Source organism: Bubalus bubalis, chromosome 16 (genome assembly GCF_019923935.1).
Source record: "Bubalus bubalis isolate 160015118507 breed Murrah chromosome 16, NDDB_SH_1, whole genome shotgun sequence".
Classification (NCBI taxonomy): Eukaryota; Metazoa; Chordata; class Mammalia; order Artiodactyla; family Bovidae; genus Bubalus; species Bubalus bubalis.
The window spans coordinates 21,914,771-21,928,771 of NC_059172.1; the positions used below are offsets into that span (position 1 = coordinate 21,914,771).

The 14,001-nt window shown below is 43.7% G+C and overlaps 1 protein-coding gene across 4 annotated transcripts in view; it reads left to right on the forward strand.

Annotated features, from left to right (window-relative positions):
* LOC102401999 overlaps positions 1–14,001 on the forward strand; it is a 200,399-nt gene that overhangs the window by 91,454 nt on the left and 94,944 nt on the right. For all 4 annotated transcript variants that reach the window (XM_025266280.3, XM_025266279.3, XM_025266281.3 and 1 more), the window contains one exon: positions 2,405–2,648. In XM_025266280.3, the coding sequence (XP_025122065.2) occupies positions 2,431–2,648 (218 nt within the window). In that variant the 5' untranslated portion in view covers positions 2,405–2,430. The remainder of the gene's footprint in view (positions 1–2,404; positions 2,649–14,001) is intronic.

Here is a 14,001-nt window from a genome sequence, read left to right on the forward strand (position 1 = left end):
CTTACTTGTGGTTTTGTTAGATATTGTCAAATTCTCCTCCCATAAAGGTGTGGGAGACATTCCCACCAGCAATGTATAAAAGTCTCTTTCCTCATGGCTCTATCAACAGAATGTGCTATCAAGCTTTGTAATTTTTACCAAATCTAATAATTGAGAAATGGTATCTCAGCACAGGTATAATTTCTATTATAACTAAAGTTGTCCATCTTTTCAAATGTTTAAAAGTCATTTAAAATCTTTATCTGTGAATTGTCTGTGACTTTTGCTTATTTTGGTATTGGGTTTTTGACATTTCTCCCTTTCAGTTTTAGAGTTCTTTATGTGTTGGGACGGATATTAGCCTTTTATCTCTGATGTATGTTAATCATAGCTATTTTTAAATCTGTGTGAGTCTGTGGGACTGTTTCTATTTTATTAAAATTAATTCTTCTGTTCCTCTTTGCTAGTAGACTTGGTATGTCTGAGTGAAGGCCAGTCTTTGTGTATAAAATGATGATGTACAGGCTCTGGGTGGTGGTGTTTCCCTTCAGGGATGATTTCATTTTCTACTAGCTGACAGATGATATACGGGTAGATAATCTTGATCAAAGTTTGTCAATGTAAAGTTTGCCTTCATTCTAAGGGAGTAATACTTCTTGGGTCAAAACTGAAAGTCTAGAGTCTTCGCCCTCGTCCTTGCAGCCCTGAAAGCTCATTTTTGGGTCCTCAGTGTAATGAGACTGTCATCTCCTCCTGAGACTTTAGCCGCATACAGTTGCTTTAGCCGGTTTCTCTCTTTTCTCTGAGCATGTGCAGCTTGAGAGTCAGCAAAGACCTTGAGGGGAATTTGCTCACTTTCTCCAGGATGCTGGCCTTTCAATTTTTGTCAGCTCTTCCACCACAGCAAGACTACTTACTGCAAGCTCTGCTGCTGCTGCTGCTAAGTCGCTTCAGTCGTGTCCGACTCTGTGCAACCCCGTAGGTTGCTGTTATTTCTTCAGCCTTTATTCCCCATGTGGGAGATTGACAAATGCCCTGATGAGAAACAGCAGTGGCAAGAGTGTTACCCTGTCCTCGGGGGTGCCGCCTGGAGAGCCCTGCTGCCTTGATTTTTCTCTTCAAGCCTCCACACAGCTTTCCTTGTACGTTTCATCTTGTTCCTGTAGTTGTTCTCAGAGGGGTTATTCTGATACTGGTTATTCCATCATAGATGGTAGCAGCAGTCATCTTTCCACTGCGCACATCTCTCTAAATTTGTATGGAAATGAGAGAACACAGTCAAATTGATAAAACATTTTAAAATTGACAAGAAAATTGGCCTGCTTGTACACTGCTATGGAGGATATAAATTGGTACCACCTTTCTGGAGGGCATTAACTTATATAAAAATCCTTAACAATTTACTCTTTGACCCAGCAATTCTGCTTCTAAGTATATATCCTAAGAAGATAATCACAGATGTGTGTGAAGGTTTATTTACAAAGATTCCAATCCCAATTAACAAACTTGGAATCAAAATCCTCAGTATGCAACAAAAGAATATTTGATAAATTGTGGTGCTTTTATACAATGGAATATAACAGAATCTAGCATTGCAAGTGACATAAGAGAATGTTTAAGGGTATTTATTACTCTCTCCTAGAGGAGGGCATGGCAACCCACTCTTCTTGCCTGGAGAATCCCCATGGACAGAGGAGCCAGGTGGGCTACAGTCTATGGAGCTGCAAAGAGTCGTACATGACTGAGCAACTAAGTACAGCACAGCATAGACACTCTCTATTTAACATTAGCGAGTATTGTTAAGCACAGGAGATTACAAAGCAACATGAGCAGTATGATCCTGTTGAAGAATGTGTATGCAGATATATAAGACTGGAATAATGCACATGGAAGTGTTAATAGCTGGTATTGTTGGATTTTTTCCTCCTTTTTGCATCATCTAAACATTTCCCATAGGATGTTACTTTTGTTCTAAAAGAAAATTAATGCCCTCAAAAGAAAAAACCTTACAGTTGATAGGCCCAATTGATAATATTTTCTAGTAAACATTTTATTTTATGCTGGTTGCCTAAGCCCTGTCTTGATGCCTGTAGTGATGGTACAGATTTTTTCAGAAACGGTGCCCTCCTTGAAATACTTTGTGGAGCAGAGCACCTCTGTAGAAACGTACTTTAAACTCTTACTGGTCAAATTCAAACAAAGGCTTCACCTGTTTCTGTCAGTGTGTGTCAAAACCTTTTAAATAAGGAATCCTTTTTAAAAAGTCAGTAGGTTTGTGGTAAGGACCTGGATTTTATTTCCTAGCCAAAAAAAGTCTCATTTCCTTTTGAAACCAATGGTCAAGATTTAATGCAATTGCCTTTGTAAAACTAAAATCAAGATTTCTGAAGACCATTCTCATCCTCTGTTGCTCTTTCTCTTGAAGGTACTGTCCAAGGCAGCAGCCCCACTATGACCTCTTGGGTTTCGAGGCTGCTTCCCAGGAATGGCCGTTCCTTGGCTACAGCATCAGAGAACCAGCGAGCTGAGGATCGCCATCGGCACCAGGAGGCCTACGGGTACTTCTTGCCCATCCAGACGAGGTGGCAGGACAATGACCAGTACGGCCACGTGAACAATGTTGTGTACTACAGCTACTTCGACACGATTATCAACCAGTATTTGATCAGGTAGGTGCGGGCTCTGCATCTCCCATCCTCATGTCTCATTTCTGGCATGCTCTGGTGGGGGCAAGTGCGGGGCATTCTGGGAGGAGATGCCCATTTTCCTCTAGTGTTTTTGCTGGTACGGCTCCTCTGTTGAGCCAGCTTAAAGTCAGGTTACTCTGGAGAACAGCCGGACTGATAGGTGAGTGAGGAGGATACTGTTGCCCTGCTGCTCCTGCTGTCGCAGGTGTTTGTCTGTCTTGGTCCTTTGCACTAAATTGTCAGCAAATGTGCAGGCTTTGAATCTCAATTAAGCAGCTACACAACAGCCATGTAATACCCAAACCCTGAAACTTGAGCAGACAGTAACATCAGCCCTCAAGGCCTTTTTGTCAGAAAAGCAGCTGCTTCCCTCACCGAGGGCACATAAAGGGGAGGAGAGAGAGACTAAAGAGTAAAGATGCGTATTGTAGCCTCTGAACACCGTGATGACAGGATTGCTGCCTGAAGTGTGTTTGCAAGATTGGTTAGTGTACGTTTGTTAATATCATTCTCTATATGAAAGACTGGGCGGCACAGGGTGCTGTGTAAATCCCAGCTCCAACTTGTATTGACTGTGTAGTTTGGATCAAATTATTTAACCTTACTGAGTCTTTTGTAAAAATAACTCACATATATTGAGAGTTTTCTCTGTGTCTAGCACTGTGAAGTGTTTTGCACAGCCTTTCTTGTTTAATCCTAAAACAACGTGATTAGAGAGTAGCAGATTGTCGGTCCACTGCCTGAACCCCCTTGCCTGTACCTTTCAGGGCATGCTGGCCCGACTGTCAGCTATCAACACTAACATTTCTTTGCCTAAGGACTTTCTCTGGCCACCAGAACCCCTTTTGCAGGCACCCCAGAAGTGCAAGGAATCAGTGCTCCCTAAAAGCAACCTTCAATCACTGACTGATGGGAGTTAGTATATAATATGAATACCCCAACTTCCTTACTCCTCGGATAAGTTACCTGAGCTGCACGCTGTACACAGGCTCCCAAGCTTGCCTAGTGGGATTAGGCTCCATTTCCCAGAATGGTAGCTTGAAAAACACTGAGATAAAATTTACATACCATAAAACGTGAAAGTGAAAGTCGCTCAGTCGTGTCGGACTCTTTGCAACTCCATGGACTACACAGTCCATGAATTCTCCAGGCAAGAATACTGGAATGGGTAGCCTTTCCCTTCTCCAGGGGATTTTCCCAACCCAGAGAGCAAACCCAGGTCTCCTGCATCACTGGCGGATTCTTTCCCAGCTGAGCCACAAGGGAAGCCTGCCATAAAACGTGCTGTTTTAAAACCATTTATGCAAACTATTTGGTGGTTTTAGTATATTCACAATGTTGTCTAGCCATCACCACCATCTAATTCCAGAACGCCATCACCCCCCCTTAAAAGAAACCCCATATCTGTTAGTAGGCGTTCTCAGTTTCTCTCTCCTCCCATCCTCTGTCTGCATAGATTTGCCAATTCTGGACATTTCATATAAATGGAATCATACTATATGTGATCTTTTGTCTGGTTTCTTTCACTTAGCATCACGTTTTCAAGGTTGGTCAATATTGCAGCTTTTATTAGTACTTTCTTTTTATGGCCGAATAATAATCCATTGTATTGTTGTACTGTATTTTGTTTGTTCCTTTGTCATTGGATGGACATTTGGGTTGTTTCCACTTTTTGGCTATCATGAATAATGCTGCTATGCATATTTGTGTACAAGTTTTTGTGTGGACATGTTTTCAGTTCTTTTGGGTATGTACCTAGAATGGAATTGCTTGAATCATATGGTAACTTATATATTTAACTTTTGAGTTGCCATCAAACTGTTTTCCATGATGACTATATTATTTATATTCCCACCAAAATGATGAGGATTTCAATTTCTGTGCATCCTTGCCAATACTTGTTACTATCTGTCTTTTTTGCTTGTCGTCATCCTGGTGGATATGAAGCGGTATCTCATTTTGATTTGCATTCCCCTGATAACTAATGATGTTCAGGATATTATCATGTGCTGGTTGGTCTTTGGTATATCTTCTTTGTAAACATACCTATTTAGATCCTTTCCCCATTTTTCAACTGGGGTATTTGGATTTCTATTGTTGGGATGTGAGAGTTCTTTATATATTCAGAATATTACACCCTTATTATATATGATTCACAAATACCTTCTCCCGGAGATCAAGATGTTGGAGTAGAGGGATGTGGAGCTCACACACTTCCACAAATACATCAAAATATATCTACATGTGGAATAATTCTCAAGAATATCTACTGAAAGCGTGCAGAAGATCTCATGCAACCAAAGCTGTAAGAAAGATCCCCACCTGCTTGGGTAGGACTATGGGAAAAAGGGAAAAGACAAATACTTTCTCCCATTCTGTGTGTTTTGTTTTTTTTTTTTACTTTCTTGGTAGTGTCCATTGACATGCATGAGCTTTTAATTTTGATGATAGTGGTAACTTGTTAAATAGCAAATGCTTTATTGGCTACTTTCTCCTCTTGTCCCTTCCTCACTTCTGCAGGATGATTTAATCTATAAGATGTACCTTATAGTTTGTGCTCATTGTGCAAATTTGCTATGTATAGAGAAACTAAACGTCTTCTTTCTCCAAAAGAATAGAACAACTTGAGACTGCCTGGTTCTCTCACATGTTCTGTGGTCCTGAATTGTCTCACTAATTTTACTTCGTGTGCACCTGTCAGTGGTTCCTCTAGAATTGGCTTACACTTGCTTACTTATGAATAATAAATGTTTTTTTCAGCACTCGTGTTAGCTTTTAGGAGAATGTGTGCTTTAGACTTTGAAATCCACAGCAGGAGGTAAAAACAGTATTTGAGGCTTTTTGTAATTTCACATCATTTGTCACATAGGGAAGCTTGACAATGAATTTTCCCAACTCGCTCCAGGGCTACTTACTCTTTTTAAAGGAAGGATCAGCCTTGTAATTTCTTTGGGTTAACTCTTAATTTTATTGCAGTTGAGAGCTAGTGGTGTGTCTTAGTTTAGGTTGCTAGGTGTGTGTGTGTGTGTGTGTGTGTGTGCAAGTTGCTTCATTCGTGTCTGACTCTGTGATCCCATGAACTGTAGCCTGCTGGGTTCCTCTGTCTGTGGAATTCTGCAGGCAAGAATACTGGAGTGGGTAGCCATTTCCTCCTCCAGGAGATCTTCCCAACCCAGGGATCAAACCTGCATCTCTTATGTCTCCTGCATTGGCAGACAGGTTCTTTACCACTAGTGAGTGCCACCTGGGAAGCCCTGGGTTGCTCCAGTAGAAATACAAATTACTGGCTTGAATAACAAGTTTCTTTCTCCAGTTCTGGATGCTGGGAAGCCCAGATCAGGGTGCCAGCATGGGTGAGTTCTGGGAAGGGCCCTCTTCTTGGTTTACAGACACCCGCCTTCTCGCTGTATCCTTTCATGACCAAGAAATGAGAGACAGAGCCACCCTCATGACCTCATCTCAACCTGATTACCTCCCAGAGACTCCACCTCCTTCCTAATACATTCCAGCAAAGGGTAGGGTTTCAATATTTGAGTTCGAGGGGCAACGCAGACATGCAGTCTACAACATCGCTTTTGTGACTTTTGAAGTCTTCCGTTTGTAAATGGGCCTTCTAGAAAGGCTGTGTGCAGAGAGCGGTTGAGTCCTTCACCCAGTGGAGATTGTGTCTGTGTGGTCTCAATCTGATATCAACCGTTTCATCCAGGTTCTGCTTCTGCCAGTCTTGGGGGGTAGGGAAGGGGGTTGGCAGCACGTGAGGAAGAATTTCTGCCATGGTAGTGTCCTGTTTCATGTAGAAATCCCCAGATATTACGCATTGACTCCAAAACTGTGAAAATACCCTGACCATTGTGACCAGAGACTTCCTGATCATGACAAAAAATGGATTCACCTTCATACGTTTTCTAAGAGATCCGAGGGTTGTTTAATAGGCTGCTCACTTGACTGTCAGAAGCCAAGCCAGCACCACAGAGAGGTGTGAGGACCCTGGGAAGACCAGCCAGGGAGAGGTAGGCTCATTTTGTCAGTGCGAGGAAGGCAGCTGCTCAGGTGGAAGTGGTGCCTCCCAGCCTGGCCTGCTCGCTGGCCCTCTTCCACCTGGCTTTTCTGAGGATGGGTGGCTCTGCACATGTGCCAAACACCGTGGGGTAATCAATGAACCACACCCGTGTCTAGAAGATTCCCTCTTTGAGGAGGGTTTTCTCCAGGAGAGAGAACCAGGGTGTAATGGAGGGTGTGGAGGGGGAAGGAGAGAAAGACAGCAGAAGAGGCCACGCAGACTGCCCAAAGTTCCCATCACTTTGACACGCAGAAGGGGTTAAATCATTCTTGAACAGTTTATCGCTCATCAATTGTAATTAAATATGTTTATATTAAATTATGTTCTGTAATTAATGTAAAATCCTTTAGCCTATGCTGTTATTAGAACCAGATGCTGAAGTACCAACAGTATTTCAACATGACTGTGCTGCCTCGCCAGCTGTCTAACTGTAATTACTTTAATCTCAGCTTGTTATCTAATTATCACCTTTGTAAAGGGAAAAGTACTCTCTAATGCTTACTGATTGTTTCAGATGATGATGAAGAGCGGGGAACAGCTGTCAGAGATCGTGGGCCCTGCTTATCACCAAGAAGGAACTTATCCTGAAACCTAGTCTGGGCCAAACCGCTGAAAAAAGATGTCCCAGGCAGGAACTGGGGACTGGCCAGTAAGGGGAGACAGTTGGTGTGCTGGTTAAGGGTGTGGCCCCTGTGGATAGACTGTCAGGTGACATCTGCCTCCTCCAGTGATGGCTGGGGGACAGGTTAGTTAATCTGCTTAAGACTCAGTTGTCCCATCTGTAACATGGAGACAGTAATAATACTAGAATCTACCTGGAGGATTGCTGTGGAGACCAAATGAGATACAGCATATGAAGCCGTTAGCGCAGTGTCTGATAAAATATACATACTTATATATATGGAATTTAGAAAGATGGTAACAATAACCCTGTGTACGAGACAGCAAAAGAGACACTGATGTATAGAACAGTCTTATGGACTCTGTGGGAGAGGGAGAGGGTGGGAAGATTTGGGAGAATGGCATTGAAACATGTAAAATATCATGTATGAAATGAGTTGCCGCCAGGTTCGATGCACGATACTGGATGCTTGGGGCTGGTACACTGGGACGACCCAGAGGGATGGAATGGGGAGGGAGGAGGGAGGAGGGTTCAGGATGGGGAACACATGTAAACCTGTGGCGGATTCATTTTGATATTTGGCAAATCTAATACAGTTATGTAAAGTTTAAAAATAAAATAAAATTAAAAAAAAAAATATACATACTTAGTAAATGTTAACTATTTTTTCTTTTTGATAAAAATCAGCGTTGGTGTTAATATTTCCATCTTGGTCTTTGAAACAATTGAAATGGGTGTCTAAATGCTAGCAGCTTGACATGACCAGTGTGTTTTCCAAGTAATGCTGAAGTCTGTCCTTTTGGGACTGACAGTTACCTTTGCATTGCTTATTAAAAAATGGTTCACCCAACCAATGTAAATAAGTATTGTCAGGGAAATCTTGAAGCTCTTGAGGGGAAATAAACTGTTTTGGAGTATCCTTCAGTACTTTATGCATGTGCTTGCATTTCAGCAATTGACTTGGTAACTGTATTTCATTCCAGAATAATCATTAAAACAGATAGTCTTAGGATGTTTATTAAGCCTTTACTATCCTCTAGGCTTTGCCTCTCAGGGCTGCACTCCCATCAGAGGGGAGCTGACAATCTCTTTCTGCTGTGAAATAGAACCTCTGTCTGTCCAGTTGACTGTGAGGTCCTTGAGGGCAGGATAGGACCTTCATCATTCTTCTGTATCCTGAGTAGATTGCCCTGCCTGGCAGGTATTTTGTTCTCCCTCAGTAAGTATTCCTGAAAGAACTAAACAAAAGAACTCAGCCTCAGACCATGCTGATCACCCAGGGTTTTTCCTTTCACAGTGGCAGGAAGAAACACTGCCTCCCGGGGCTGCAGGGCAGGTCTCAGTCTCCCACGCTTGTTTTTGCCACCTATTACTGGGCTCCTGTGGTGGCTTAGATGGTAAAAGAATCCACCTGCAATGCAGGAGACCTAGGCTCAATCCCTGGTTGAGAGGATCGACTGGAGAAGGGGATGGCAACCCACTCCAGTTTCCAGGTGGCTGTAGTCATAAAGAATTCGCTTGCCAGTGCAGGAGACATAAGAGACGCAGGTTCAATCCCTGCAACCTTCTCAGGGTCAGGAAGATCCCCTGGAGGAGTGCATGGCAACCCACCCCTGTATTCTTGCTTGGAGAACCCCATGGACAGAGGAGCCTGGTGGGCTACGGTCCATAGGGTTGCAAAGAGTCAGACATGACCAAAGTGACTTAGCATGCACACACTGCATCCTCAGGCCAGGAAACCACAAAGCAGGCCAGCAGGGAGAAAGATCAGAGCGTGCAGTGGGGTCTGACTTTCATGGTGACACATCAGCCATGTGTGGTTCAGCGGCGAGAGGAGCAGGAGACCTGAACTGACCCATCCCAAGGCAGGCCACCTGAGAAGGGCAGAGTAGCGGGTCTTTAGTGTCAGGAATGGCCAGGTGCAAAGAGGGCTGCTTTGCGAGAAGGCTCCTACTAGTCATCAGAACAGAAATATTATAAACTCCCTTCAGTAGAAGGCACACACCCAACTCTGGAGTTATTCTTGGTTACAGTATACTTGGCGCTTCCCTGGTGACCCCGTGGTAAAGAATATGCCTGCAGTGCCGGAGGGGCAAGAGACATGAGTTTGATTTCTGGGTCAGGAAGATTCCCTGGAGGAGGGCATGGCAACCCACTCCAGTATTCTTGACTGCAGAATCCTATGGATAGAGGAGCCTGGTGGGCTACAGTCCATGGGGTTGCAAAGAGCTGGACACGACTGAAGTGACTTAGCACACATGCACACACAGTATATTTGGGTATTGAAGGAAATAGCCTAAAATGAGAGAATCAACCCAGCAGCAGACACCTTAAGTCTCTGTCTGAGCCTCATCTCCCATCACTCCTCTCATGGTTTCTTTGTCTTCTGCGATGGTAAAATCCACTGTGGTTGCTCACCAGCCGCGTGCTGATTCTCAGCTCTATGCATTTGGTTCAGCTGTTGCCTCTACCTGGAATGCCCCTGCTCCTATTCTTCAACAGTCCACCCTCCCAACCGCCTGTCACAGATGTTAATAGGACCCGTGGCCATTTTCTGTATCCCCGTAGGATCCTGGCTTTTCTGTACCAGAGACCCAGAAACTTTCAGTTAACAGCCAGATGTGAAGTATTTTAGTCTTGGTGGCGGGCTGTGTAGCAGCGCTGAGATTCTGGGCTGTGTAGCAGCGCTGAGATTCTGCTGCTGTGGTGGGAAGGCAGCCGTAGACGGCATGTGGTTGAATCAAGGAAACCTTAGTGGAGTTCCCTGCTTGTTCCACTTCTCCATGCTCTTGTGGTCTCACAGTCCAAGTGACTCTTCTGGCTGCTTCGTCATGATCGTTAATGCAGTGTCACTGAGTTTTTCCTCTCCTGATGACGTGTCACCCAAATTTGAGCTCCTCAGACTAGGGACTGCAGTGTCTTAGCCTTGCTTTCCTCACAGAGCAGAGCTGAGACAAGCTTGTGCATACAGGTGGTTTGTTTTAGAAATGGATCCCCAAGGAGAAGGAGGGAGGCCCAGGAGGAGTGAACTCGAAAGAAGGCCAACCCAGTATTACTGAGCTGATCAGTAGAGTGGGCAACAGCAGCGAATCCCACTGGGCATCCCCCTCCCCCTCCAGGAGCTGTATAGAATGGGCCTCGGAGTTCTCTGCCCACAGGACAGAAACAGAAGCATTTATCCGCTGGCACCGTCCCTCCTTGGTCAAGGTTTGCCCCATGGAGTGTTAGCTCCTTTTTCCTCCAGGTGTGTACATGTGTTAGATTCACTGAGCAGATTTCTGCAACCCTAGGTCAGAAAGTGGGAGACTCTCCACGCTGACCAGGCAAGGGGCTGCCCGGTCATGCCTGAGCACCAGCAGGGTCGGTTGCTGCAGCAATGGCTGGAATTCAAAAGGGGGAACTAAAGGAGGTGAGGCCACCCGGCAGAGGTGTCCGAACGTGTACTGTGCCTGCTCCGATGCCCAGCATAGTAAGTTGCATGTCCAGCAGCAGTGGTTAAGAGGGCAGCTGTGGGTGCCAGACTGCTCAGGTTTTGCTCCTGGTGCTTCTTCTTACTGATTGTGTCATCTCAGGCAGCCTCCTTAGCCCCCACTTCTTCATTCATCTCTAGAGTGGGGATTATAGTCCTTACTTCAAAGGCTTTTGTGAGTAACAGGATGCTTAGAAAGGGCCCATGTTACGTGCTCAGCCAATGATAGGTACTTAGTAAATACTGAAGGGTTTTTGACAGTGGGCTTTTGTAAGCCAATACTTCTTTGTTTATTTTTAAATGTTTGAATAAATACATTTAATACTCCTTTCAAAAGAGTATTGAAATACTAAAATACCTTACCAAATAAAAAGCGTGAAATAAATCTTTTTCATTAGAAATGGAAAAATAGAAAATCAGAAAGAAAAAGACACAAAATATCAACCTACTGATGAGATTGAGTATGATATTAACCTCTGAGCTTCCTAGCACCCAAGAAAACAAGGGAAACAAGCTATATAGTTCTTATTATCTGATAAGAGAAAACATATTATTTCTTCCAGAAAAAACAAACTTTTTTCTCTCAAATTAAATTCTAAAGGGAATTTAAAGGAATTTACTAAGGAGGCTTGAGAAACTAAATCAAAAGGATGTGACTAGTGTGGAAAGAGAGATTTTTATCTGTTGCACGTCTGACTGGTACTTGCCCTGTGTGGGTGCTCACTGAACAAATGAAAAATGGAAAGTGTTTTCAGTGGCAGATTTCTTTAGAAAGAGCTGGTATCCTACCTCTGATAATGGGTATAAAAATGTGACTCTTAAAGAATTTGCCTGCAATGTGGAAGACCTGGGGTCGATCCCTGAGTTGGGAGGGCGTGGAGGAGAAGAGTACCTACTCCAATATCCTTGCCTGGAGAGTCCCATGGACAGAGGAGCCTGGCAGGCTACAGTCCATGGGGTTGAAAAGAGTCGGACATGACTGAGCAACTAAGCACAGCACAGCGTAAGATTTGGAGACTGTGTGGAGGACAGAGGTGAGTGGGTCTGCCCCTGGGGATGTGTGTGGGCGACTGGGGGGTAGGCGGCAGGCTTTTCAGCTGCCTGCTTGCTCAGAAAGCTGGCCTGACCCTGCTGACCTCTGCTGCTTCCTCCTTCCAGGTCTCCTTCCTTGGTCCTCCACCCCAGGCTTACTGAGCAGACTCTTTCTGCATCTTCCTGAGGACAGTCTTGCCCGTCCTCCCAGCGCGAGGCTTCCCCAGCTGGGGTGGCCCTGGGTGTCCCAGTCAGCCAGACACCGCACAGGGCTCTGCTTTTCTTCTTCTGAGTCTCATCTCTGAGACCCTGTATGGACCGTGTGCCCTCTTGAGTACATTTGTATCTCGGGGTCTCTGTTTCCATATAGTTTCTCCATCAATCTGAAGTTCTCAGTTCAAATATTATGATCTACCTCCCCAAGTCCACAGAAATCTCATTATACGTAAGATAATCTCATTTGCCGGTGTGTGCTGTAACCCACAGGCTTGGAAGCGTCCAGATCCAGGATGCCTGGGAAGTCAGGCTGTCAGATTAATATACTGTGTGAAAATTGGGGCCGGAGGTCACCAGTCTCCTGATACACAAATCTCCCTCTGAGAATCTCATTTCATTCAGACTATCAGTTAGATTAGAAATACCCTAATTATCCCACTGAAATTAAATTACTTTATGTTAGGGTGATATAATGAACAACCATAAAGAGTAGATATACAACCAGTCATCTTATTAGTCACAGCAAGACCAGACCATACACTAAGTGGACCTTGCTATTGTCAGCTAGTCCCTGTCTTCATTAAAAAAAGGGCAAGGGAAAGAGGAAGATGAGCGAGTTCTTGTGATTTTGTTTGGTGGGCTCCTGCTGCATTTCTCCACTGAGCTGCTAAGAGTTTCTCCCTAGAGGCACTGCTTCTGGTCATTAGTGGGGGGAAAGAGCTATAAAGCAGCCACTGTGCTCCTGACTTATTCATGCCCATGGCATTGGGAGGTCTCATGACTTACACGACAGGACCAGGCATCCACAGTCCTTCACTTCCCTTTTAAAATTTTTTTACTTTTTTTTTTAAATTTTATTTTTAAACTTTACATAATTGTATTAGTTTTGCCAAATATCAAAATGAATCCACCACAGCTATACATGTGTTCCCTATCCTGAACCCTCCTCCCTCCTCCCTCCCCATTCCATCCCTCTGGGTCGTCCCAGTGCACTAGCCCCAAGCATCCAGTATCGTGCATCGAACCTGGACTGGCAACTCGTTTCATATATGATTTTTTACATGTTTCAATGCCATTCTCCCAAATCTTCCCACCCTCTCCCTCTCCCACCGAGTCCATAAGACTGTTCTATACATCAATGTCTCTTTTGCTGTCTCGTACACAGGGTTACTGTTACCATCTTTCTAAATTCCATATATATGCGTTAGTATACTGTATTGGTGTTTTTCTTTCTGGCTTACTTCACTCTGTATAATAGGCTCCAGTTTCATCCACCTCATTAGAACTGATTCAAATGTATTCTTTTTAATGGCTGAATAATACTCCATTGTGCATATGTACCATAGCTTTCTTATCCAAACTCAAAATGGATTAAAGATCTAAACGTAAGACCAGAAACTATAAAACTCCTAGAGGAGAACATAGGCAAAACACTCTCTGACATACATCACAGCAGGATCCTCTATGACCCGCCTCCCAGAATATTGGAAATAAAAGCAAAAATAAACAAATGGGACCTAATTAACCTTAAAAGCTTCTGCACATCAAAGGAAACTATTAGCAAGGTGAAAAGACAGCCTTCAGAATGGGAGAAGATAATAGCAAATGAAGCAACTGACAAACAACTAATCTCAAAAATATACAAGCAACTCCTACAGCTCAACTCCAGAAAAATAAATGACCCAATCAAAAAATGGGCCAAAGAACTAAATAGACATTTCTCCAAAGTAATAAGTAATACATTTTTTTACTTTTAATTTTTATCAGAATATAGTTGCTTTACAATGCTGTTAGTTTCTACTGTACAGCAAAGTGAATCAGCTATGCATATACATATATTCCCTCTTTTTTAGATTTCCTTCCCGTTTAGGTCACCACAGAACAGTGAGTAGGGTTCCCTGAGCTATACAGCAGGTTCTCATTAGTTATCTGTTTT